Raw genomic sequence first — 26,566 nt, 5'->3', positions numbered from 1 at the left:
ACCGGGAGGCTTGTGGGTAAGTCAGGCACTATGCTCCAATGTCAGAGCTTCTACTTACTAAAGTTCAGCTTACTTTCCAATTCAGACCTGGTTTTAGTGGCTACTTAAAATACCCTACCTGGCAAAGACTGTATCACAGCTGCTGAGCTTAGTAGGCAAGAAGAATCATAAGAGATTCATGATGTTTGCAAGGGACTGAAGGTGGGGTGTCTGATGACCTTTGTCCCTTCAGAGCCTACCTAACCCTAATGTTCTGCGGTACTGCATGGGTGTCGTTTGTTCGTAGTCCAAGGGGAAGTTGCAACAACCCTACTTAAAATACGTTTGTAAAACGATGCCATGCTTGCCTTGAACTTTACAGAAACAACAAAGCCATCCTATGTGTGGCACAGTCTGTTATTGAAAGGCTTTCAAATCTTTCGTAGTACATTGTGTCCTTTAGAGGGTTGATTTGCATATTTGCTTTAAATTATGGTGGCTTTGAAAATTACTGTTCAAGTGTACCACAGATGACACTGCGTGTTCAAATGCCTAGCTTTCGTTTGCCTTGACTTAAAGTGGCAGTGTCAAGAACTGAATTTCTCTGCCCGCAGAGTCGTACCTTCGGTGCGTGCAAGCAGCAGGCAAGGCAACATTGTCCGTTTTTCTCCCCTGATAGGACTTCTGAATGCATCAATCTGAGGCTGGTCTTCTGGCAAGACTCTTTGGATAAAATGCGGTTGTCTCTGTCTGTATGGTTTTATGTTAACATAGTTCTTTGCATTTTAACCCTCAGGGTAGAACTGTAAAGGTCTGGCCTGCAGCTTGGTTGGCTCAGAGGGCCTCTGTGATGCGGATCATGGCTGGCCACTGGAGCTGCCTCACCTATACTAAGCCATATTCCCGTGGCAGTTTGTCCCAGAAGGAAAGCCCTTAGGATATAATACTTCTACTAGCCCGGAAATGACCTTATGGAATAATGCCCTCTCACCCTTCTTTCTCGTTGCAGAAACAGAGTTGTCAGTCACTGCTGAGCTAGTGCCTACCTCATCCTGGAACATTTCAAGTGAAGTCGACAAAGGTACGTGGAGGGGAAAACATGGGCCAGAGGAAGAAGAAGATAAAACTCACCCATAAGCCCAGCCTGCTCTTCCTTGTAACGAATCTCTGTCCACATCAACAGGGGGAGAAGGAGGCAGCTGCAATGAACCCCTGGCTCACGTTGTGATGACTTAACATTTAATTATTTGGAATTATTTCTGAAGAACTTTTTTTTTTCCTTTTCTTCTTCTCTTCTTCCTCTAAAACATTCCACATGGTTAAAATGCTTCAAGATGTGAAGCGAGGCCATTCCTGATCTTCTTGTCTCTGCATCCAGGGCACCTTGTTTGGGGGATTTGCTTCAGCCTAAGCCAAGTCTGATCAGAGCTGTTGGCTGGGTGACCTTTCTGGACCAGCATTTGATGTGCTTGTGGGGTTCGGGACCCGGCATTCAGAATGCTTGTAATTGCCTGTGTGTACAGACAGCAGCTTCCTATGTGCACGTGGGGAGCATGTTCCCAGCGCAGACTTGCGGCTTTGCATTAATTAAGGCCTGCCATATGCTTTGGCTGATCTAAGGAGATCTTATGGCCTGGCACGGCAGAGCCCAGGTGTGCTGGCTCTGTCTGCCTCCAGCCTTGGTTGTTTTTTTGTTTTGTTTTGTTTTTTGTCCCCCTTGTCTTGTCTCTATCCCTAGCTGGATTTCTGCTTCTAGTATTTCCTGTTTTTCAATATGGCTCATCCTTCTGTTTTTCCTTTGCTAATACCCATCCCCCACCTCTGCAAGGAGCTCCTTTCTTTCCCTTTAAAGACAGAATGCAAGCTCTATGCCACCCACAGGCTTCTTCAGTCCCTTACAAGAAGTACCCTTTCTCTGCTTGGAACATTCATTGCCCCATCCATCCATCCATCCATCCATCGATACATTGTTTAAATTCTCATTAATTCCTTCTCTGGCTACTGTTTGTAGAATTAGGATCCAGAAATGGATTTCTTTCTGTATATTCTTCTCTTAACTAAGTAGGACTTTATACACCCATCTTCCCTTAAGGCTGGGAGAGATTTATAGGTGGATGTCTACAAATCTATCTTAGTCGTGGGTAGTGGGGCTGGTGGTGATAAGGATACAGACTCTTGTCCATATCAAATCCCAATGAAGGTGGATAAAATTATGAACCCACCATACTATGGAAGAGGCTATTTTGATACTTCAGATGTTCGAATACTCATGTCCAACAACCTACTGGGTTTCTTCCTTAGCTCAGGTATGATTCTGAGATCTGAGACTGTAAAGGTAAAAGGAGTTTGCATCCTTTTCATTTCTTATCACCATAATAAAATATCTCAAAGGAAGTGGGGCAACCCTGTCCAGGACGACAGTTTTTGAGGGTACAGTCCATCATGGTAGGGAAGTCAAGGCAGAGCTCACAGTGACTCGTAGCTGTGCGGTGGGGTTGTGAGCTTCACGGCTGAGGTTGTGGGATTCCGAGGCTCAAGTTGTGGCCATGGAACTGTGAGGCTCACGGCTGAGACTGTGGGACTGTGAGGCTGCTTGTAGACCTGGGGACAGAGAAGTCAGGCTAGATCTTGAACTTGGCAATAACCCACAAGAGACCCACTACTTCTTGCTTCATCCTGCCTCCTAACCGTTCCACCACCTCCCCAAACAGGGCTCCCAGTCAGGAACCAGGAATTCAAACACACAAACCTGTTTAAACCCTTAACTGGTCAAAAGTCTCCTCCATCGTTTCCTTTTGCGACCAGTTCTCCTGTCACTAAAAGCCTCACTGGGAATGTGTTTCCTGTCTGAGGAGAGAGAACTTCATAGGAGAACATAGTAGATAGCACACGTTATTAGACATTTCAGAATGCCAGCAGGAGACAGAGAGAGAGACAGAGAGACAGAGAGAGATCTCATAATATTTTTTAGCATTGAATTGAATCTAGATTTTTCAAATGGTATTACTGTTATTCCTCTTCATATCAGGTGGCCAAATCAAGATGCTAGGAGGAAGTAGAATTCTAACACATGTTTATTGAATGGGGAGAGGAGACACAGAGCACCAGACAGTTTGCTTAGTGCTTGTTCTCTGGCAGCTGCTGTGGCAGATGCTTTCAGTGTGTGAACTTACAGCGCAAGTTCCTTGTGGCAACTACGGAGTCCTCACATTCAGGTCACATGCAAGTCACCAGCCTCCCATTCTCAGTACCAAGAAACCTGAATGGGCCAGAAAGGTCCAAGGCTGCTGGTGAGAAACTCACTTGCCCCGCGTGCGGTCTCTGCAGCAGCATTGTTTGTGATAATAGTTGCCTTTTGAGAAGACAGCAGTATCTACTGAGCCACTGGGTAGTGGGCAGGGGAAAACCTGCTCAGACTCTTTCATTTGTTCAGGAGCGCCTTGCAGAAAACGTGGGAGCTTCCCAGTGATTCTTGCTGTCATGTTGTGGTATATGATTAATGGGGACTGGTCTTTCATTCCCATCTAGAATTGGAGAGCTGCTTAAGTAATCCACTTACTTATTCATTACTTAAATCTTTATTGATTTCTTTTCTGGGTCATATTTGAGCAATTAGAATCCATAGGCGAGTCAGGAAAGGGATCCTGTTCCTTGCTCCATGAACTTGGAGCTTCATTGCAAATAGCAATGTCCAGATACATCGTTAAAGCCTCTGGGCTATTTTCAGAGCTGGAGCTATGGCAGGTGGAGCCCATTCCCTAACCACATAAGCAAGGTGGTGGGAATAAAAAATGAAATCCGCTGTCAGGCTGGCACACAAAGAGAGGGATCACTGGGTTGTAGAAATTAAAAGTGTACTCAATGCTTTAGTGGTGACCAGTGATGGGGAGATAAGATGAAGGTCCTGTGGGAATAAAGGAAGTATGTATGATTCTTAGGGTGGTGCCAGGATCCATGCCACAGTCTTCAGGCCTTTCTGCCCAGTCTGCCAGCTGAGCACACTGTTTCCCTGCATCCACAGGAAGCAGGAACGAAAGAAAAACCCTACTAGGCACAGGAGGATACTTTTCTTCTAACCCACCCATCCCAGCTAATCTCCACAGCCTTACTGTGAGAGCTGCAACTGATGGTCCAGCAGGGAGTGAGGAGAGGGGTGCGGGTGAAACATTCGTTTCAGAAGGAAGTACCAGCTAAAGTGGACTCAGGGGCTCATCCTCAGGACCAACACGGGATGCTGGAATGGATGTGTTGAGAGCTCCGTTCCCTTCACAGGTTCAATCACAGGAGGCCTCCTAGGTTCTCTACCCAAGCCCAATGTTTCTTTCGGAGAAAATGACTGGAAATTGTACCTGTAGGGAGCAGAAAGGAAGGGAACCTATAGCGGCAAAGAAATTGTAAGGTCAGCCTCCAACTACAGATAGTTCTCCGTGGTGACACATGGGTTTGAGAGCATTGTTTAATGGAGATTTGGCTTTCTTTCTTAGCTTGGAACTTGATACATTACAAAGACATTGGCTCTGACTATTACAGGTTCTGGATTTTACCCCGAGTCCTGGCTTCCTTCTGTGGTTGTATCTATTGCCTAAGATTGTTTTCCTGACCAAGAACACCTGTGGTGTTGTCTGTCTGTGCAGAGCTAGGGTGGCTACTTGCACACCATAATATGCAGACCTTGACTTGGCACCTTAACCCAGAGCTTCACCATCAAGAGCCATGGCAAGTCCCTAGTTCAGGGGTGGTTGCCTCCTCTTCCGGCTTGATTCATCCTTGACACACAAGTAGTCTGCGTTAATTGTATTGGGTGACCTGTAGCTTGGAAATCCGCTATCAGCTAGGCAAAGTGAGGCAGCGGTGTCATTGTATTGTGCTCCTAATTATATAAATTTGGAACAATGGCAGGGGTTAAAGGTGACAAGGTCCTTTGACACTTAGCATGCTGAAAGTCCTCCTGGGACTTGGGTCTCTGAGATCTTACTCCACTTTGTGTTCCATCTTCAAAACTGGCATCTGACCGAAGTGCTTTCTCATCAAATCCCTTGGATTGCCACGTGATAGTGAAGATTCTCATGTTGAGCAGTTGGAGTCTTCAGTGGCATCTACTCATGCTTCCACAGAGGCCAGCGATGGAGCCATAGGACAAACCAGAGAATCTCAGCCTGGAGGTAATAATTGGTCCACGCACGGAGGACTCAATGAGCCAGCCACTGCCATTTTATCCTGAACTTCATCTTGCCCTGTGCCCTGTGCTAGCTCTGCACCCAGCGCACTGGCTCTCTTCAGCATCTTTGGAAAGCCAAGCTATTTGCTGGTGGAGGTCTTTGAGTTGCTCTTTCTTCTCCTCAAGGCCTGCTGGTACTCGTTCTCTCTCTGACCACCTCAGTTGTTCTAAGGCAATCCTTTTTAAACAAGCACGCTACTGGTCTAGAAGCAGCTCCCTCCAACAGCAGGCTTTCTCTGAGACTTTTGTTAGTCTGTTCGACAAACCCATTCAGTTTTGCAAACGGACTTTCCAAAAGGAGGTCTATGAAATTCTGTCATAAAAGGGGTGGGGGGTTAGGGATGCTTGTAGTCCATCTTGGTTCTTTACAGCTGCTCATAGGAGAGGCTTGCCATTAGGTACCCTTTCTTGTCCCTGCCACTTCAGTCCCTCACACCATGGCTCCTTGTCTGCAGCTCTTAAGGGACATTCAGCTGAGAGGAAGGAGGCCAGTAGGGTGCTCAGGAGGTGACCAACTTCCTTAAAAAAAAATCCCAGCCCCAAACAGACAGAACAGCCCAACAGTTTGATAGTGTGTATGCAGGCATGCCTCCTCACCACTTACAACTGAAAGAGATATTTAGAGATGTTTACCTTCCCCCTGCCATGAGTATTTGATTCCCTATTCCTTTGGTACCATTTTCCTTGACTTTCCCTGACTTCTCATTCCTGCTGGTTCCGTGGGTGGATTCCAGCCTGCTTCCTTCTGGGGTTGTGAGGGATCCTCCTGCGGGATCCACTTTGGTAGTAGCTTTGGAGTTTGACTTTAAACTCCATCTAGAAAGCTGTGGACCAGGATTGTGCTTATAGGAATCATAGACAGCCATGAACTTATGGTCTTGGTCAACCCAAATAAAGGCCTCTCGGGCTGTTAGGTGGAGAGGTCACTGGCTAAGGGTCTGGAAAGAGGGGGGCAGCCCCTGCCTTAGCTGCTCTGTTACTCTCGTGTCTATGCTACTGTAGTGCCAAGCTTTCCACTGTCCCCACCCTATTTCAGGCATTTGTCATACTTGGCTGTTTGCTCTGGTGAGAATCTGCCCCTGCCCCCTGCTCTGTCTTTTGCTGTTGATAAGGGCCCAGGTCAGATGTCACTGTTTCCTATAAAACTTTCTTGACTCCCCCTTCCCGTGTTCCTTGTCTCTTGCTAGGACATGTCTTCATCCCTGTATGTTCTTCTCCTCACAGTCCTCCATCTCTCAGGAGAGGAGTCTGTGTTGAGCATCTTCATCTCAAGTAAAGATCTCCCCGATTCCCCCTTGTAGGGGCAGGGCCAGCCGGGAAGCTCAGTGCACAAGTGGCTTTGGGAAGACTCAGAGTTCTAAGAGTTCTAAGAGCCTCAGGACCAGGAATCAACCTCACTTTCCTGTCCTGGTGGCTCAGTAGTTTGAATGGTTAAGTGAATGTGTCAAATCAGAACGTGGAAGCAAACATTATTAATACAGCCCCCAGAAACTATAAGAAGCAAAGAATGGGTTCTGCCTCACATCCCAGAGGAAGCTCCATGCTGCTAGACTTTGAACATTTAACTCCAAAAGCAGGCTACTTATATTTTCATTGTTTTGAGCCTCCAAGTTTAGGATAAAGTTGTCACAGTGATGTCAGGAGCGTCATAGACCTAGGCAAGTTGCCCAAAGTCACAAGAGAGTGAACCTGAAGTTTGAACCCAATCTGCTAATATTAGATTAAATTGTCTCAAATCAAATGAAAATATTATAATAAACTTTCCTTAGATTTGTTTAATGAACAGAGATTTACTCAGTGAATACTGCAGTTAGCTCTGTGCTGGAGGCCGAAGATAAGGAGGCAATAATGAACAAGACAAATGATACAGGTTAACCTTTGGATGGTGTTACAGGTTTGAGTGTGGAACATCCCATGGGCTCTTGTGTCCCCTGCTGACGGCACAGTTTCTGGAAGGTTGTGGGACCTTTAAAAGGCAGGGTCAAACTGGAAAAAGAGGATCACTGGTAGACTTCTGGCTATTCTGGATTTTCCTGGCTCTGGCCTAGGTCTCTGTTTCCTGACCAATGCCAGGTATCAAGCCCCTGCCACACAGTCTTCATGGACCCACCTGCCATGCCTTTTCTTTCCATCTTTCCAAGATGGCGCAGATTGTTCACCTAGATAAATCCCTTTTCTCCTAAGTGCTTCATTCTGATATCACAGAGACATACATTATACAGGTGTTTAACTCCAGTTCAGTGGGAGAGACTTTAAATGATTACTTTCGCCCTCATAGATTTACTCAACATTATGTCAGTCCAGCAGTGAGAGGTGCTGCAAAGGAGGAGTATAAAATCACAAGACTTTATTCTGGAAAATAAGCCAAACAACTCTTGCCTGCTCCTTGGTAGGCCCAACCAAAAGCTGCCAGAGATAGGGTCAGCCGTTTGTCCTCTCTAGCCTATTCCTGGGAGTCTGAACACTTGAAACTGGACCTCTGCCCTCTGGGGCTTGTGGAAGTTGGTCTACCATGAAGCGAATCTCTGAGGATAGGGACCCACGAAAGGAGGCAGCGAAGCTTTGCCCACGTGTGAGCTCTGCAACCCACTACAGACATCATCAAGAGGCGGTGTGGTGTGGGAGGATTTCTTCAGACAAGGTCGCAAACTTTGGCATTCCTGCGCCGGGTCCGATTTCCTGGAGGGCTGTGAGAAACTCCCTAATTACCCTTCATTCCGGGCGATGTTGTTTCAGAACAGCTCTTGCCAAGAGCCTGTGCTTAAATGTCGCTTTGCTTGGTTGTCCTGCACACGAGGCTCACGGGCTCGGAAAAACTACCCATAGCCTTGCTGCCTTGGCTGAGTAGGAGGTTCAGGTCCCCAGATGTCTCAGGGGCTCTTGGGTCTGCTTCCAGCTATCACAAGGAAGGCTGATTTACTTCTCACCAATTTTTATTTTTGCAAATGAGTCCATTTTTGTGGACCCTAAGTTACACCTGACCATCTCAGATCCCGGGAATATGCTAGGATAGAGTTCAGACTGACCTGTAAGGGTGCCTTGTCTGTGATCTTCACTTATCTTCTGGACTCGGAGGGAGGGACTCTTCTAAAGGACCTTTTCCTGTACTTTAGCATCAACATTGCTCCCCCAAATTATATCCACTCATTCAGTCAGTAGTCACATAGACTCACTATGTGTCCAGACCCCACAGAACTGAAGCGATTGGTGAAAACATCAAAGTCTCCACTCTCTGGGGGGAGTTAGTGAATCCCAGATGCCATGCCAACCCTTCCTGAATGATTCCTGCTGAGCTCCATCAAAACCCTGGGCACATGCTGCTGTGTCCATTTTATAGATAGGAAAGCAAGTCAGAGCAACGTAACTCAGCGAATAAAATGCAGAGCCATAATGTTGGGCCTCAGTACCCACTGTCAGCCATTTCTATTATATTCTGATTTATTAGACTTAGTACAGTAGTTGATTCTGTGATTTTGCATATTTTCAACTTTGTATGTTTTGTGAGTCTGGTCCTAAGAAATTTGTATGATTTTTTTTTTTTTAAGCAGGAGAAGGATGTAGACTAAACCTTGTTCAAAATAATAGCTTGTCCTTTGGTGAATGTAGTGAACTACCTCTTAGACAATTTTAAATAGTTCAGCTCTTGTTTTGACAGAATCTACAGACCAAATTTGGCGTCTTCTTTTCCCCCTTATGCTCTATCACACGCCTTTGCTGTTTTCTTGCGTGCTCCTTCCTGTGCCAGCTAGTTACCCCTGGAGGCAGCGTCGGCCATGCATCCTCTCTGACCTGTTTTCCTGTGGTAGTAAGCTCCGAGTAACCAATTAACATGTGTGCTCCTCTCTAATACTCTAGCAAGAGAAAGAAACCAGAATGGGTACATGTCTTAGTTTGGGTTTCTATTGCTGTAAAGAGATACCAAGACCATAACAACTCTTATAAAGGAAACATTTAATTGGGGTGGTTCACTTACAGTTTCAGAGGTTTGGTCAGTTATCATCATGGTGGGGAGCATGGTGGCATGCAGGCAGACATGGTACTGGAGAAGCAGCTGCAAGACCTACATCTTGCAGGCAACCGGAAGTCAACTGAGACACTGGGTAGTATCCTCAGCATAGGAAACCTCAAAACTTGTCCCCACAGTGGCACTTTCTCCAACAAGGCCATAGCCATTCTAGCAAAGCCACACCTCCTAATAGCGTCACTCCCTATGAGATTATGAGGGCCAATAACATTTAGACTACCACATTCTAGTCCCTGGCTCTCATAAGCCTATAACACTATCATAATGCAAAATTCATTCAGTCCAACTTCAAAAGTCCCCATAGTCTACCACAATCTCAATATTGTTTTAAAGTCCAAAATTCAAAGTCTCTTATGAAATTCATGAAATCTCTTAACTGTAATCACCTGTAAAAAATCAAAATCAAAAAGCAGATTACATACTTCCAACATCTTAATAGCACAGGATATACATTGTCATTCCAAAATGTAGGAAAGGGAGGATAGTGAGAAAATATTGGACAAAAACAAGACTGAAACCCAGCTGGGAAAACTCCAAACTCTGTACTTGCGTGTTGCATGCCAAAATGCTCTTACAATCTCAAACAGACTTCTTTCTCTTGGGCTGGTTCCACTCCCTGTCAGCAGCCCTTCTGAGGAGGTGTCCAAGGACCCTGGCATCTCTAACATTTTGGATACTCCAAGGCAATCCAGGCTTCAATTTCACAGCTTCACACAATGGCCCCTCTAATTAGCCTCTATTTAGTGACACTTCTGACACATGTCTGGCCTCAATGGCTTCTTTTAAGCACAGAGGCAAATTCCATAACCTCTTTTTTTCTATCCTTAAGCCTAAGGCCAGAACCACGCGGCCTAAATTGCCAAATTCTGCTGCTTACTGGAGCTTGAACATGCCCCCCTAATTTACTTACATCTTCATCAGCTTTCTGTCCTTCAGTGTTCAAGCTTGGCTGTCCTGAAACTTACTATATAGGTCAGTGTGTTAGTTTGAATGTATTTGGCCCCCATAATCTCATAGGAGGTGTGACTTTGTTGGAGTAAGTACGGCCTTGTAGGAGGAAGTGTGTCACTGTGGGTGCGGGATTTGAGGTTTCCTATGCTCAGGCTCCCACACCGTGTTTCAGTCAACCTCCTGTTGTTTGCAAGATGTAGGACTCTCAGCAACTCAAGCATCACATCTGGTACACACTGCCATGTTCCCATCATGAAGATAATGAACTGAACCGCTGCAGCTGTAAGCGAGCCACCCCAATGAAATGTTTTCTTTATAAGAGAAACTGTGGTCATGGTGTCTCTTCACAGCAATAAAAACCCTAACCAAGACAACCAGGCTGGCCTCAAACTCAGAGATCCACCAGTCTCAGCCTTCTCAGTGTTGGGATTAAAGGTGTGCCTCACCATACCTTCCCCAGGTTTCTCTGTAGTTCCTTTTCACAAGATGGAAACATAGCTGGGTGGAGTCTCGCCCTGAGGTCACCACTCCTGTATCCCATTTCTTAATCCGTTCATCTCCTGGAACACAGGATTTAGCTCCATTCAAATTCCTAGTGCTCTTTTTCCTCAAAATTTACATTTTGTAGTTTACCCTGCTCAACTTGTTCCTTTTCATTATAAATCTTCATTAGAGTTACCCCTAATAACCACACAACAGAGTCTATGCTAGGCTGTTTTGAGATTTCTTCTGCCAACGAAATTAATCCAGAACCCTTTATGTTAGCCTAAGGCAGTAATCCAAAAACTCTTTATTTTAGCCTCAGGCAGAACTCTATGGATAAGGGCAAAAACCCAGCCACTTTCTTCACCAAAATATCACAAGAATGATCTCTAGGCAACATAATAAAATTCTTCTCATCTGAAACCTCTTGAGTGAGCCCCTGACAGTTCAAATAACTCAGAGCACCACTGTACTTACTCCATGTGCCTACTAGCATGGCCCATTGAGCAGTGTTTAAAGCATTCTTCTGCTTTCATAACCCAAAGTGTCAAAGCCCAAATTCCTTCAAACAAAAGCATAGTGAGGCTTATCACAGCAATACCCCAGTGCCTGGTACCAACTTCTGTCTTCGTTGGGAGTTTTATTGCTGTGAAGAGACACCATGACCATGGCAACTCTTATAAAGAAAACATTTAATTGGGGTGACTTGAAGTGTAGTCCATTATCCCCATTTAGGGGGCATGGTGGCAGCAATGTGCTGCAGACACAGAATTGGAGAGGTAGCTGGAAACCTTACATCTTGCAGGCAACAGGAAGTCTACAAAGGCATAGGAAACGTCAAAGCCCACTCCACCGTGACACACTTCTGTAGCTGAGTTTTCTTGTACTCAAGTCCCATGTTGGAATACCAAAATGTTGTTGGTTTTTTATTCTTTGCTCTTTACATTTTGGCCCATTGGGGGCCTGCCACCTTGCTCCCAAGTAAATCATGGCAGAGGCTTATTTCTACTTACAAATGCCTCGACTTAGCTTGACTTGTTTCTTGCCAACTTTTCTTAAATTAACCCGTCTACCTTTTGCCTTGGGGCTTTTACCTTTCTCTTACTCCACGGCTGGCTGGGTGCCTGGGTGACTGGCCCCTTGTTCTATCTTGCTTTGTCTCTTTTTCCCAGATTTCTCCTCCTACTCTCCCTGCCTGCCAGTCCCACCTGTCCTTTCTCCTTCCTCGCTATTGACCGTTCAGGTCTGTATTAGACCATCAGGTATTTTAGACAGGCAAGGAATCACAGCTTCACAGAGTTAAACACATACAGCATGAACAAAAGCAACACATCTTTACATCATTAAACAAATGTTCCACGACATAAACAAACATAGCACACCTTAAAATAATAGTCTACAACACACTTCCTCTAACAAGGCCATACCCACTCCAACATAGCCACACGTCCTAATACTGCCTCTTTCTATAAGATTATGGAGGTCAGTTTACATCCAGACTACCACAGTACATGATAGGCAAATGAATGACGTACTCCATACCACTCAATGAGGACGGCAGCTGAATATTATAGGATGGAGAAGAAATAGGAAACAAAGGAACACATCTGGATATGCCCTGCTTCTCTTATCCTCTGCCCAAACCAAGGACAAAATTCTAAGTCCATTTTCTCACGTAATTCTTCATTTTTTTTTCAAACAGTGTCTCCTTTTTCATAATCAGGTTTCTGTTCTTGGCATTCTTGGAGACATAACTGCTGTCCTAGAATGTGAAAAGAAAGGATGGGTATGATCCCTTAGGAGAGGCTTCTAAGAAGTATTTATGTCATCAAACAGCATTTATGGCTCTTAGGTTTTTATCACAGAATCAGTGCTGCTAGCAACACTGGTTATAACAACATAATAAAAAGTATAGCAATAATTCCTGATGATTACAGAGTAACTTCTACATAGCGAACAATGTAAGTAGTCCCCTATGCAAAGGATCTATTTTTACTTGCTCCCAGGAAGCTGGGCCTTGGAGAAACTGAGTATTGCTGTTTTGCTTCTGATGCTTTGATGAAATACCCTAATCCAAAGCAGCTTAGGGGGGAAGGGCTCTATTTTAGCTCCCGATTCCAGGCTACGGTTCATTACTAGAGGAAGCCACAGCATCAGGAACCCGAGACAGCTGGTCCCATCCCATTCCTAGCCAAGAGCAGAGAGGAAGACCACACACATCCACAGCTGCTTGCCTGTGTTCAACTCAGCTTCTCCACTCCTTCAGTTCAGGATCCTCGGCCTAGGGAATGGTGCTGCCTGCAATTGGATTTGATCTTTTCACCTCCGTTAACTTTATTAAGACAGTCCACAGAACCTGTTCACAGACCAACACGATATAAACAGTCCCTCACTGGGACTCTTTTTCCCAGGTGATAGGCTGTGCCAAGTTGACCTGGAGCAGGAACAATGTATTCAGTTCTGCTGCTTTTGGGTCTTTGTTGAGGCAGATCATAGGTAAGGGAGGGCATGGTGGAGCCAACCATCTCCCTTCATGGTGGCCAGGAAGCTGACAGAGAGGTAGGGCCCAGGGTCTTAACACCCACTCAAGGATATCCCTCAATGCCCTGCAGTCAACCCACTAGGCCACACATAGGTTTCCTCATCTCCAAGTAACACCAAAGGCTGGGACCAAGCCTTTAGCACATGACCTATGGAGTACATTTAAAATCTAGACCCGAGCTGGGGACATTCTTTGGCTAATTTTGCAGTTTTCTTCCACTTTCAAAAATTGTATACCTTGGGAATTCTTGACATATCCTTGACAGGAGTTTAATGGAAACAGACTCATAAATCCTCCCTTTCCCATCATTTTATGAAAAAGATTTAGTATAAAACTCTTACTGGGATTATTACAAATTATCATTAAATCATTTCATGCATTGTTTTCCCGTCATATTTATAAGACCGTCTGGAGGGCACTGCTTTGGGGATGTCTTTTCTAATAAAAATTGACTGGGTTTTGGACAATAGGAGCAGTGTTTTTCAACCGAAGTCTGAGCTGTCTGGGGGGAGAAAGAAAATATGCCAGAGTTGTCACTGGACTCTAAAGTCAGAGGGATGGGGTACTTAGCTCCGCTCTCCTGATGACATTCCATGCTGAAGGTGGGTCCCTGTAGACTGCTCCCTCCGCGTCAGCTTCTGGGGCAGGCAGCCAACATCCTGCAGCAGCTGCCATGTTCCTTGGGTGATTCATGTGTGAACGCGTCTCCCCCAGAAGAATGTGGGCCATCATGCTCTTCCCAGGGTGCTGTTCTTATCATCCCCGAAGTGTTTGCTCATGTAAATGGATCCCAGTTGGAAAGTTTAAGGATCGTGGAGGATGCTCGCCCCATCCTAATACATAACCCTTTGGTCTATAGTATCTTGTATCTGGCCGCATTCGTTTTCAGTTAACAGAACTGGGCCTTACATATGAGCTGATGTACATTCTTGTATTACATCACAGATAAATTTAGAATGGCCGTGAATCTCTGTCTCACAACCCAAATGGTTTAGCTCAGTTTTCCTGTCATCCATCATGCAGCCTTTGAATGTGGGCATAAGGCTCTATACATGTACATGGTGCTGGCGATATGGGAGATATCCAGATCTACACCATCTAATCCTTCTCCACTCTTGAGGACAGTACAGAATGACTGCCGGGCACATTCAGGAGAAGTCTGTATTTTTTTTTCTTTCCTCCTGTCTTCTTTTCCCAGGAAAATAGACAGACTTCTTCACTCATGTTTTTATTATGCAAAACAGGTCATTTCTGAGTGAGAATTGGGCCCGGAATGATGATATCTTTATGGAAGGTAGAAATGTCATTAAAATGTGACTATGAGCTTGACATTTCTTGGGGATCTTTTAGCTCAGTCTCCCATATGTGTAACGGACATGACCCAGAGAGAAAAATGAACTTACAATCAGTATTTTTGTGGCAGAAGTAGGAGCATATTAGCCCTAACTGCTCAGATTCTCAGCGGAGGAATGGGGTAAGGACCAACCCAGCAGGTTTTAGGGGAGGTATGAAGGCATCATTAGCTTTGCTATAGTCTTATGGAAACCTCCAGATGAAATTCTCAGCTAGCTGCCATTGTTCTTTGTTCTCAATCTTAAAAACAAGGGTTAAAAAAAAATCAAATGGGTTTTATTGAAACCCTTACTCTGTATGGTGTTATCATTTTTCCATAGTAAAATTTTACTGTTTTTAGTTGGGTGTGTATGTGCCCATGAGTGTGGCCTTGGAGGCCCCAGGTGTTGGGTACACCTGGAGCAGAGGTTTCAGGCAGTTGTGGGCTGCAGGAAATTGGTAAGTGAAATAGGTTCTGGGTCCTGGGAAGAGAAGCCAGTGTTCTGAACTACTTGGATAGCTCTCCGGTCCCCATCTTTCCATATGTTAAAATGGAAACATCTTTCCATATAAGTTAAAATTTATACTTTAAATGGAACCTAGAAAGTTCAAAATCATAGAGGGAAAAATAGAAAGGTGGTTCCCAGGAGCTGAAAGGAAGGGGGAGAGGGAAATAATATTTGCTGAGTGAGGGGGTTTTAGTTTAAGAATATGAAAAATGTTCATTCATATGAACTCATATGAACTCTACACCATTGCAAGTGACTGGTGTAGAGTACTGTGATGACCGTGGGGTACTGTGATGTCACAGAGTGCCGTGATGTCACAGAGTGTCGTGATGCCACAGTGTTGTGATGCCACAGAGTGTTGTGATGTCACAGAGTGCTATGATGCCACAGAGTGTTGTGATATCACAGTGTTGTGATGCATCATTGTTAAGATGCTGTCACAGAGTATTGTGATGTCACATAGTGCTGTGACATCACAGAGTATTATGACGTCACAGAGTGTCATGATGTCACGGAGTGCCATAATGTCACATAGTATTATGATGTCACAGAGTGCTGTGATGTCACAGAGTATTTTGATGTCACAGAGTGCCATGACGTCACAGAGTATTGTGATGTCACAGAGTGCTGTGACGCTGCAGAGTGCTGTGAAAGTACTTGATGCCGCAGAGCTGCTTCCTTCAATGGCTGTAAGGAAGATGCTGCTATGCATTTTTGTCACAGTAAAAACAACACACAGTTTTCTTCACAACATTTGGAATCTCCAGTTCCCTTTCCACCTGGCACTCCATTAAGGCTTGGGTGCCCTGAAGGAGAATAACAACAAAACTGAATTTTTAATTGTTTTGTATTTTGTTGTTTTCAAAATGATCTCACTCTTTTCATTGCAAAATATGAAAAAAAGCATGGCTGGCTTCCTTAGCACCATATTATAAATGAGTTAACTCCGTCCCAAAGTTGCACGGCTGTAGGTACCAAAGTGGCATCTGGAACCCGAGAATGATGTTCTCAAAGTCAGGCATGACTCAGTGTAAATGCTTCAGATCGACGCCTGACATCTTTTTATACTTGTTAACCTTGGACATGGACAGGGCATTTAGAAGGATTTTTTAGAATTTCCGAACTCTGACTTGATTTGAATATTTTGAACACAAATTAATTATGCCGCTACACTGTCTGAATGCAGGTTAAGTGGGGTTTTTCCGTATGGTAATGGCCATGGCAAGAACCTCTAGACTCTATCATCTGCTAGGATCTGTTCTAGGTGCCCTCACTCTGTTAACTCACTTATCAAAACAAATGGCTTATTTTTTACTTAGAAGTTGTCTTTCCATTCATTGAGGGTAGGACTGTCGGCATTTGGGGTACAGGAGACACAGCTCCCCACTGTCACGCTCCTTGCCTGAGGTGTTCCTCTCAACTTTTAAGGACTTTGACTCAGTTCAAATCAGAATTGGCTTTAATGCAGAAAAGAATTCCATGTCCACCCAGCATATGAAGCAGTAAGCATGAAGGCCAAGAGAAAGACACTCAAAAGAAAAGACACGACACCCTAAGAACATGAACGTGGATGTCTAAGAGAAGAGGGGCAGGGAAGAAGACGTGCCCAGATGTGGACATGGCTCCCAAAGGGCCAGCTGCAGCTCACCTTTTTGCTTGTCATGTTGCTGTTACTTGTTTGTTTTTTTGTATATGACTTTGGCGGGATTTGAAGTTATTATATTTAAGGAACCCCTAACAAACTGAGTGGAGGTCACCTGGTAGTTCCTGAGGGGCACCTGAAGGTTTTCCATTGGTTAATTGAAAGTTCAGCGCTCAGGGGCCGGGGGGGGGGGGTATATCCATTTATTTAAGATGCTCAGGTGATTTCTAGGGAAAGGAATGATGTTCACCTCAGGGTCCTGTATATTCTGGCCTTAAGCCTGAGTTGTTTTTACTTTCACATTCAATATCTGCATACAAAAGGGACAGGAACTCTGTAGGCAGCCCTTCCAGAAAATACGAATGATGTTGGAATTTGTGCTTTTCAGTGGATGTGAATCATCAGTCATATTCTAGGGCGAAAGGCTCTTTCTGTCTTCTGTCTTCAGAGTTTTCTGTGTTCCTCTAGCCTGCCTCCGCACCTGCTAGCCACCCTCCATGTGCTTAACACACTTTATCTCGTAGAACCCACACAGCAATCTGAGGCAGCAGATCCTACAGGAACTTACATCTAAAAGAATTTGCCTGTCTGAGGAGACAAGTGGAATGGCCAGGATTTGAACCCAGGCCTCCCCACTGCTTCTCTACTGCTCCGATTGCACACTGTGCCTCTGAGTCACTGCTGTCTCTCAGGATTGATGATGTTATCTGCACGGTTGGGGCAGTGTCCAGGGATGGGCACTAGTTGGTCCACTTCTTGAGGGACTTCTAAATTTCACGCAGAAATTCCGGCTAGAAATCTGATTCGGTTGCTGAAAGCACTGAAATACAGTTTCATGTTCATGCGCAATTTGCTTTCCCCTTCTTTTATTATCCTGAGACTCACTGTAAATCACCTCTGCCATCAGTCCTGGGGGTTCTGATTATGTTCCTGGGGTCCTGCTAAGAGCAAGGGCAGTAAATTGCTGCCACTTTGTTTGAAAATTTTTTTAGCCACAGTACATTAGCTGCTTTTGTTTGCTTTTCCACTGGTGGTGTGCACACTTCTCTCTCAGAATTTGTGTTTCTTGAATGTCTCATTTGTGAATAATGTAGGTCGCATGACTGAGTGATCGAAGGAAAAAAGCATGCAAGTGGGTGTCCTGTTTGTCGTCTGTGAGATCTTAAAGCTTCCATCATGAGAAATGATTTATGGAGTCTTTCTCTCTCTTTCCCACGGGTATGCACACATACACACACACACACACACACACACACATGCACGCATGTGCACACACACACACATTCACACACACACATGCACACATGCATGCAAACACACACTGTCTCACACATTCACACACACTCACATGCACACACACGCGCACACTCACACACACACTCACGCACACACACCCCACAAACACTTAGTCTCCTGGTTTCTCCCAAGCTTTCCATTTGCTTCCTTTCCCCCGGACAAATTGCTAAATGACCAATGTGATGCTTACTGTGGAGCAAATAGGAAGAAACGGGCTCTCCAGGCTTCCCTGGGTAGTTTGTTTATTTGGAAGATTTATAGATCAAAAGGTCAAGGGACATGTTTTATTGTAAGTTTCTCTTCCAAATTTCTTGACATTTTTAGTAAATAGATAGAAAAATAAATAAACAGATAAATAAATAAGCAAGCTCTTTAACAGACCAAAAAATAAGACTCATAAAAACTCGACCCTAAAAGATTGTCAACATTTTAACAATAGCTGTGTTCTCTTGGATCTTACTTCTGGTAAGGTGACTTAATGCTTCTTGATTTGCCGATCCTACTGGGCCATCATCAAATGCAGTGACACTTCAGGCGTCACACTCAAGGCCCTTGTGGTTGGCACTGAGTTCAGGGCGACGACATGTGCTTCTATCTTTTGATTAAAGTGGAGAGGAAGGAGGCCCTAGGCAGTGTTGGTGCCACGGCTGCAGACTGTGCTTCAGCCTGTGTGGCTGCGCTTGCTCATAAATCCCACAGATGCTAAGAAGCTGCAGTGCTGCGCAGAGACCCGAGGACTTTGAAAATTAACTGGTTTTTCTGAAATCACCCCCTCCCCCATATAAAGTGGCTTTGGAAAACAATTCAGTAGGATTGAGGAGCAAGCTAAAGTTAGAGAGTTTTCAGTCCTGACCGATAAGCCATATTAAAACCACGAGTATGTTTTATTTTACTCTATATTTGATATCGTTTGGGGAGGTTGCCTACCTACAACACCCCCTTCCATTTGGTGGTTGCCCCTTTGACTCACATGGAAAGTTCCCAGCAGCTGTGATTGTATTTCATAATCTTGCCCCATTGATGAAAGTTTTTGGCCAGACTGATGGCACCTGACCCAGGGGGGACCAATCAGATTATCTTCTCTGGAACTGTGGGCTTCATTCTCAGCTACGGTCAGTCAGTGTTTGTAAGTTGGGTGTACTGAGTAGGAGAGGGGTTGACATTTACCATGTGTACAGAGGAATAAAATAGCTGACCTCTGAGAAGAGATGAAAGCATGTTCATGGAGAATCAGATGTCAGAGTTGGAGGATCCGCTCAGAGCGCCTGTCTAATTTTGAGCTCCTCTTTCTCCCGAGGCCCAGACAGAGTCGTTGCCGGGGTTCTTGGAGAACCTCTTGAGCCCTTGAATCTCCATCACTTCTTCTGCCCCTCCCCTTCTTACTCAGCCTCATTAGTTCCTGTTACATTCTACCGCAGGTCTTAGGACAGGTGTCTGTCCCCAGTACATAGTCACACATAAATATGTTCATCCTACCTCTCCGGTACCCTGGAAGGCTGAAGTTAAGAACAGACTTCCAATGGCTTAGTCTTATCATCTCTTATCATAGCTGAGGGTATAAAGGGTATACAATGGGTATAAAGAAAGTGCTGGTCAAGCAGGCTTCCTAGGAGCGACTAGAACATTCTGTGTGGGCACCTCACCTTTGTTCCCTAGCAAGCAATCTAATATAGCAGAGGTCTTGAATATATCTACAATTCTAGAAAATGAACTTTACCCTTTAGAATCTAAAACAGACACTGTGCATCAGGGACCCATTGTTAGGTAACAACATACTGTGTAGTACTGTCGCCTTCCTTGCTTCTCCTGGGCATTGGCCAACGTCAGTTGGATGCCTCTTGTTCAGGATCTCTCCCGTTGTCGCTGCTCTAGTCACCCTGGAGGTTTCATTATTTAGTCGGTGGTGACTGGTGTAAGGGACTGGGGCAGCTGGGTTCTCAAAGCCTGCTGGGCTCCCAAAGCCTGCCCTCCCTGTGGTGGACTGTGGGTATCTAATAGCTGAAGGTCCCCAAAATGACTGCCCCAATCCTCTTCTAACCTGACCCCTGAATTCACTTGCCCAGAGTCACTTCGGCTTTAGGGCTACAGGGAAAAGACCAGGGATTTCTGGTTTAATGGAAAGAAGGCCAATGAATTTGCACACTTTCCAGCTTCCACATAAGCACGGGTGAGAGGAAGGTAACAAGCAACGCCCATGCTGCTCAGAGCTTTCATTTTGAGTTGGAAGCCCTCCCACATTTCCGGACAACTGCTAGTTCCAGGCTTTAATACCAGTGACATGCACTGCACTTTGTGGCCGTTTGAACGAAAATGGTCCTCATAGTGAATGGCACCATTAGGAGGTATAGCCTTGTTGGAGTGGGTGTGGCCTTGTTGAAGGAAGTGTGTCACTGGGGGTGGGCTTTAAAATTTCAAATGCTCAAGCCAGTTCCAGTACCTGGTTCTCTCTCTTCCTGCTCCCTGCTGATTCAGATGTAGAACTCTCAGCTGCTTCTCCTGCACCACGTCTGCCTGCATGCCACCGTGTCCCACTATGATGATAATGGACTGAACCTCTAACCTGGAAGCCAGCCCCAGTTAAATGTTTCCCTATATAAGAGTTGCTGTGGTCATGGTGTCTTCACAGCAATAGAAGCCCTAAGTAAAACCCACTTCTTTCATCCGCTCATTCCCAAAGTTTAACTGTGGTGTCAGTGACTAGGCTTGAGTCTAGACAAGGGGTTTGGGACAGGGTCTCATTTATCATACAGCTTTATGCTGAGAATTTCTTAGTCTGTAGTAGACAGAAAACTCACTTGGGTCCTACTAAGAAACAGTGAAAGAAGCTTCCAGAAACATAACCTAAGGAAATATTGCAAAGGGGGAAGAGAAGGTTTAAGCATATAGATTTCATTAAAATGTATTTAAAGACTAAAGAGATGTCTCAGTAGCTAAGAAAAGTTACTACTTTTTCAGAGAACCCAAGGTCAGTTCTCAGCACCCATTTCAGGTGGCTCCCTACTCCTGTAGGTACAACTCCAAGAGGATCCGATGTCATGGGGACACTTGAACTCTTGTGCACGTACTTACATACAGATAGACACGCAACCCCAAAACGTAAAAGAAAAGCTTTTTTACAAAATCTTTAAAACTGAAGAGTAATATAGTAAAGCAGGAATCTAACCACTCAGCTAGTGAGGACCTCCGGTGGCAGCCTCTGAGGAAAACCCACTTCCGGGATTCTGCATCTACCTTCCCTGGATTTATGTGGTCGTGTGTACTGAGGAAGCAGAAATAAGAACCCCAGATCAGGACACTGGCAAATTCATCTTCGTCCATCCGTCTAGCATAAGGAAGCTGAGCAAACTCCTGCTATCTGTGACATAAGGTCAAAAATACAAGTTTGTCCTTAGCCAGCTGAAAACGTTGAGGAGGACCGTTCCAAGTTCATGGTCATCCTGGCCAGCTGGGCTTCCTGGAATCCTGCTCGGCCTTGTGTTTTGGCTACTGGTTCCTGACCAGAGGGGTGCATTTATCATCTCTCTCTCTTTTTTTTTTTTCAGTTAGACTTGTTTATTCAAGTATCCGAAAACACTCTTTCCACTTCCTCCTCCTCCCAGTACCCTCCTGCTCCCCCCCACTCCCTCTTCTCCTCCCTCACCATTCCCAAGAGCAGTCAGGGTTTCCTGCCCTGTGGGAAATCCAAGTTCCTCCCCCCTCCCTCCAGGTCCAGGAAGGTGAGCATCCAAACAGGCCAGGATCCCAAAAAGCCAGTCCATGCAGACGCAACAAGACCCAGTGCCATTGTCAATGGCTTCTCAGTCTTCATTTGGACCTTGGGGGCTCAGTCAGCCCCCATGTCAGCCACATTCAGAGAATAATCCGGTTTGATCACACGCTCGTTCAGTCCCAGTCCAGCTGACCTTGGTGAACTCTCATTCAATCAGACCCCTTGTATCAGTGGGTGAACGCACCCTTCGCGGTCCTGACTTCCAGTGATCCAATGTGGGTCTCTGTTATCATCTCTTCTAGTCTTGCGGGGCCAGACCTGCTTGTCCTGCCTTCCTGCCTGTTATATCTCATCAACGGCCTTCCCTCAAGCAAGAGCAGGTATTGATTCCCAGTTGTTCCCACCCACTCTGGACTGTCACACCTCTGGGCCGTCACGTGGTCATGCCTTATCCCATAGGACAGTCTCCTCTCCCACTCCAAACAGAGTGAACTAATGGAGGGTACCAGAGGACTGGGCTGGGAGCTTCTGCAATGCCATATTCAAAGATGTGTTCCCTTTTTAAATGTAGAGGTGCAGTGGGAACATGAAGAATATTGAGACCATGCTATAAACATGCCTCAGGGCTGGCCCTTCAGGTGGTTGGATGTAAGCTGGTAGTTTTCATAACAACTTCGCTATGACACACGGTGGATATTTATCTGGCAGGGACTTAGCACGTGAAACACCTGCCATGCTGGCAATCCTGCATGAAGAAGAACTTCTTACCAAAAATGTCACTAGTGTCCCTTCAGGGAAACAGTGGGGAGGGTGCTCTAGGCGAGGGCAGAGATTACCAAAGCTACCCTCTGTCTTGTGTGTCTTGTTCTCTTTAACAATTACACAGTTCCTGCCCCTGGCTCCCCTCAACTGGCTCTGCCCTCTCCTCCCAGGCTGGACATGCTCTGCTCTGAGCACAAAGTGGTCCTTTCCATTCCTCTTCCCTTATTCTCATCATTTGTATGGATTTCTCCTATAGTTAATTCTGTCCTCTTGCCCTTTGCCTGATAAAAAGCCCACCTCCTGGTCTCTCTATTACAGTGGTTCTCAACCTTCCTAATGCTGCAACCCTTTAATACGGTTCCTCACGATGTGGTCACCCTCAGCCACAACATTATTTTCATTGCTATTTCATAACTGTAATTTGGGTGCTATTAAGAGTCATAATGTAAATAATGGTGTTTCCCAGTGGCTTCCCAATGGGGTGGCGACTCTCAGGTTGAGAATCACTGCTTTGTGACGACCTGGTAACACTGCCTGTCTCAACCTCTTTCTCTCTCAAGTCTTTTAACATACAGCTTCTTGACCTCCCATGGATTGTCAGGTCACCCTGGCCCGTTCTTTCCTATCAGTTCCCTGGAGTCCTTCTCCCGCCCTTCTTCCCCCAGGAGCTGACGGATACAGCCTTTGCCACTTCTCTCGTGGAAATGCCACAGTTGCTAAAGGTGCCTTTCTTTGAAGACCCTTTGGAACTCCTGGCCTATGAAACAGGTTGTTTCACTCATTGAGGACTTTGGCTATCCTGTCTTGCTCAGATGACACTCTGTCATCATGAATGAACATACTGGCTTGGCTCTAGCCAGGGTCAGAACTATTGAACACAGGCTCTTAACACGTTCATCTGCCTCTGGGGCATTTGACCCAGCTGCCCTTAGCAATCTTGTGTTAACCTGACCAAGCTACCATAACGAGAAAGGCCTGATTAGACCTCTAAAGTTGACAGTTTTCTGTGTTGAATTGATAGTTCCCCCTCTTGCTGCTGTGAAATTAGTGGTTTATTCTGTTTGTTTGATGAGTGCATGAGTGTCCAAGCATGTGAACACATGGGAATGAATGCCCTTGCCTTGTCAGGCCCATGTGGAAGCCAAAGGCTGACACAGATGTCTTTCTCCACTGCCTCTCCACTTTACTATTTCAGGTGGGCTCTCACTGAACCTGGAGCCTTTTTAGCTACAGTGACTAGTAAATCCCAAGGTCCTTGTATTCCTAGGCCCAGCCCTGGGGTGTCAGACACATGTGAGCAGAGTCTGTCCTTTCTATGGGCTCTGACAATCTTCCTGCAAATCCTCCTGTTTACAGAGCCAGTGTGTTAGCCACTGAGCCAGCTCCCCAGCTGTTCTCCTGGTCCTTATCTGCAGATTGCTCCATGTTTGCTTTGCTTTGGGTTGGTGTTTTTGGCAAAAGCTCTAGAGCAGATAATGTCAAACGGTTGAAGAATTTGGTTCAGAATTTTAGAGCAAAACCACCCCGTTGATAAAAGAGACCATCCAGGTGACATACACTTCACCAGTGACCTGAGATGTGGCCAAGTCAGCAGATTCTTTCCAAATAGGAAGTGAGTTGAGAAAGAGGGTAGGGGAACTGGTCTGTGTGTTCTTTCACGGTCCCAGAAGTTTACACTCAGGGAAAACCTGAAAACAGATTGCCCATTCTCTGTGGAATCCACTTGGAATATTGGCTGACACCCGAAGGGATTCAGGTCCTGTTCAATCAAGCTAGGATGGGAAAACTGAGATGCTCTAACCACATGGTCCCCATAAGACTAGAAATTCACTGGCCAGAACAACGCCCTTTTGTTTTGAGAACCACCCAGGCTCCACTTGGAACCATGAACTGCTTGAGAATGTATTAGGATGGGGCAGGCGGGTGCCTCAGACTGACCAGGGCAACAAAACAACAGATAGTCCTTGAGCAAGGCCCCGGATGCGTCCTGGTTGCACCTCGCTCAGGGTTCCTGGACAGAAAGCACAGCTGTGACCTTTGTATGGCGCAGACGCAGTTCCAGGCTCACACAGAGAGGACGACACACCAGGCTGATGCCGAAGCCTGCCTCCCGCTCAAGGTACTCAGAGCTCAAGACTGACTTATGATGTGTTCTGTTTACATTGGCCTGGAGCCCAAACCAGAAATGTATTTCAGGCCTGGCCTTCTAGATGCTATCTCCAGTCATTTAGGGGTTTGTTACCCAGCGCCGCTCATCCTGTCCTGCTCCAGTTAAGGTCTGTCAGCATTTTTCAAAGGTTTATAATTCAGCCGTAATGGAGGAGATTGCCACTTCCGGAGTTCAGCTTGGCATGTAGGACCTATACCGACGCGTCTAAAACTTTGGGTCGCCCAAAAGCCTTGCCCCCAGCCCACTTTTAAGCTTGACTCTTACTGGGTGATAGTGAACCGTAGTCCTAGCTTGTGGTTTTGTTATTTTTAGTTTGGCATTTGAGAGACTAAGGAAAGCTGTCAGTCATAAGGATCGTGGGATATGTGTATATTTTAAGGGCCATTTTCAGGTTAGATGGACGGGAAAGGTCAGAGACAAGGCTGTCTACATCTCCCTAAGACAAGGGGAGCAATTCTCAAGCCCAAGCCTGTGTTCAAATTTTCAACTGGAGAGTTTAATTATGTATCAAATTGAAGATATAGTGGATGATTAACAATGTTTCTGTTTGTGCATCCTGAATATTCCTATTATTTTAAATTTTAAATGAAATACCACACCTAACAAGCATGACCTAAAAAAGAATATATGTATTCTTACCTACATATAAATATGCTCAGTGGTGCTGAAGAGGTGGCTCAGTGGTTAAAATACTTGCCAAGCAAGGGTAAGGACCTGTGTTCAATCCCCAGAATTCACATAAATTACATAGTAGGTATGGTGACTTGCTTGTAACTCTAGCCTCAGAAGGCAGAGAGAGGTCATCCTGAAGCAAGCTGGCTGATGAGACTACCCATATCGATGAGCTCTGGTTTTGATTGAGAGACCCTTCCTCAATGAATAAGGTGGAAGAGTAATTAAAGATTCTCATTATCAACCTCAGGCCTCCATGCGCACTCACACACACATGCATGTGCACCCATGTAAACATACATGTACAAACATGCATGGATACCACGCACATATACACATGAGAAGAAGGAAAAATACTGGCCCAGTAAAGAGATAAGTTCAATTGGATATTACAACACCAAGGTCCACTGTCTGCTCATGTTTCTGATAGTCTGCTTTACCATTGGGTGACCTGCAAACAACGGGCATTCATTTGTCACGGTTCTGTAACCTGGACGGCTAAGAAGACGGCACAATCACCTCCAGCTCTAGTGAGGTCCTTTGTCCCGGCTTGTATGTACCTGACTTCTTCTTGTGTCCTCTTATGGTGGGTGAGGCAGGCAATCCGTGTTTTATTATGAGGATACAATCTCATTTATGAGGGCTACACCCTGTGACCTAACCACCCGCAAGGCCTCACCCCCTAATGCCATCATACTACGAGACAGGATTTCAACATGTGAATTTAGCAGGTGAGAGGGGGCGACATATACCCTCAGTTCATAATGTTTACAAAAGTTCATAATTGGAAAAAGATCGCTGGACTTGGTGATTGCCCACGACTGCAAGAGACCCCGTGCCTAGGAGACAGCAGGTACTGAAGGCGAAGACTGTCTGTGGTGTGGGAAGGTGTCGCTGGGAGGCCCTTCGACCGGTTAGCCGTAGATGAAGTTCCCGGTGACAAGAGAATGTAAAGCAGAGATTGGGAGGGGAAAGTAGACAACACAGACAGGAGGGTCCTGACAGGAGAGAGTTCCCTTCACTGCCACGAGGAGAAACTTCTGAAACCTGGGAATCGTGTTTAAAACAGGGTGGGAACCCCCACACATCGCAGGGCTGGGCTGAAGATAAAGGACAGTTGTATCCATAAAGAGGCTGAGGAAATGAGCATGAGCCATGTGGCCCCTCCTCCTCACACCTCTATGGATCACAACTAGACACAACCTTCTACACTCTTGGGTCCAACCGTAATTCTTCACAGATCTTAACTATCATAAGAGGAAAAATAGTTTTCTGAG

The 26,566-nt window shown here is 45.5% G+C and overlaps 1 protein-coding gene across 1 annotated transcript in view; it reads left to right on the top strand.

The window, feature by feature from the left end:
* Ror1 (ROR family WNT receptor 1) overlaps window positions 1–26,566 on the top strand; it is a 356,211-nt gene that overhangs the window by 209,710 nt on the left and 119,935 nt on the right. The window contains exon 2 of the mRNA XM_085686304.2: window positions 989–1,060. Coding sequence (XP_085542430.1) covers window positions 989–1,060 — 72 coding nt within the window. The remainder of the gene's footprint in view (window positions 1–988; window positions 1,061–26,566) is intronic.

The sequence above is a fragment of the Myodes glareolus genome, chromosome 3 (genome assembly GCF_982192425.1).
Source record: "Myodes glareolus chromosome 3, mMyoGla1.1, whole genome shotgun sequence".
Taxonomy (NCBI): domain Eukaryota; kingdom Metazoa; phylum Chordata; class Mammalia; order Rodentia; family Cricetidae; genus Myodes; species Myodes glareolus.
This window is presented reverse-complemented; position numbering and strand designations above follow the sequence as displayed.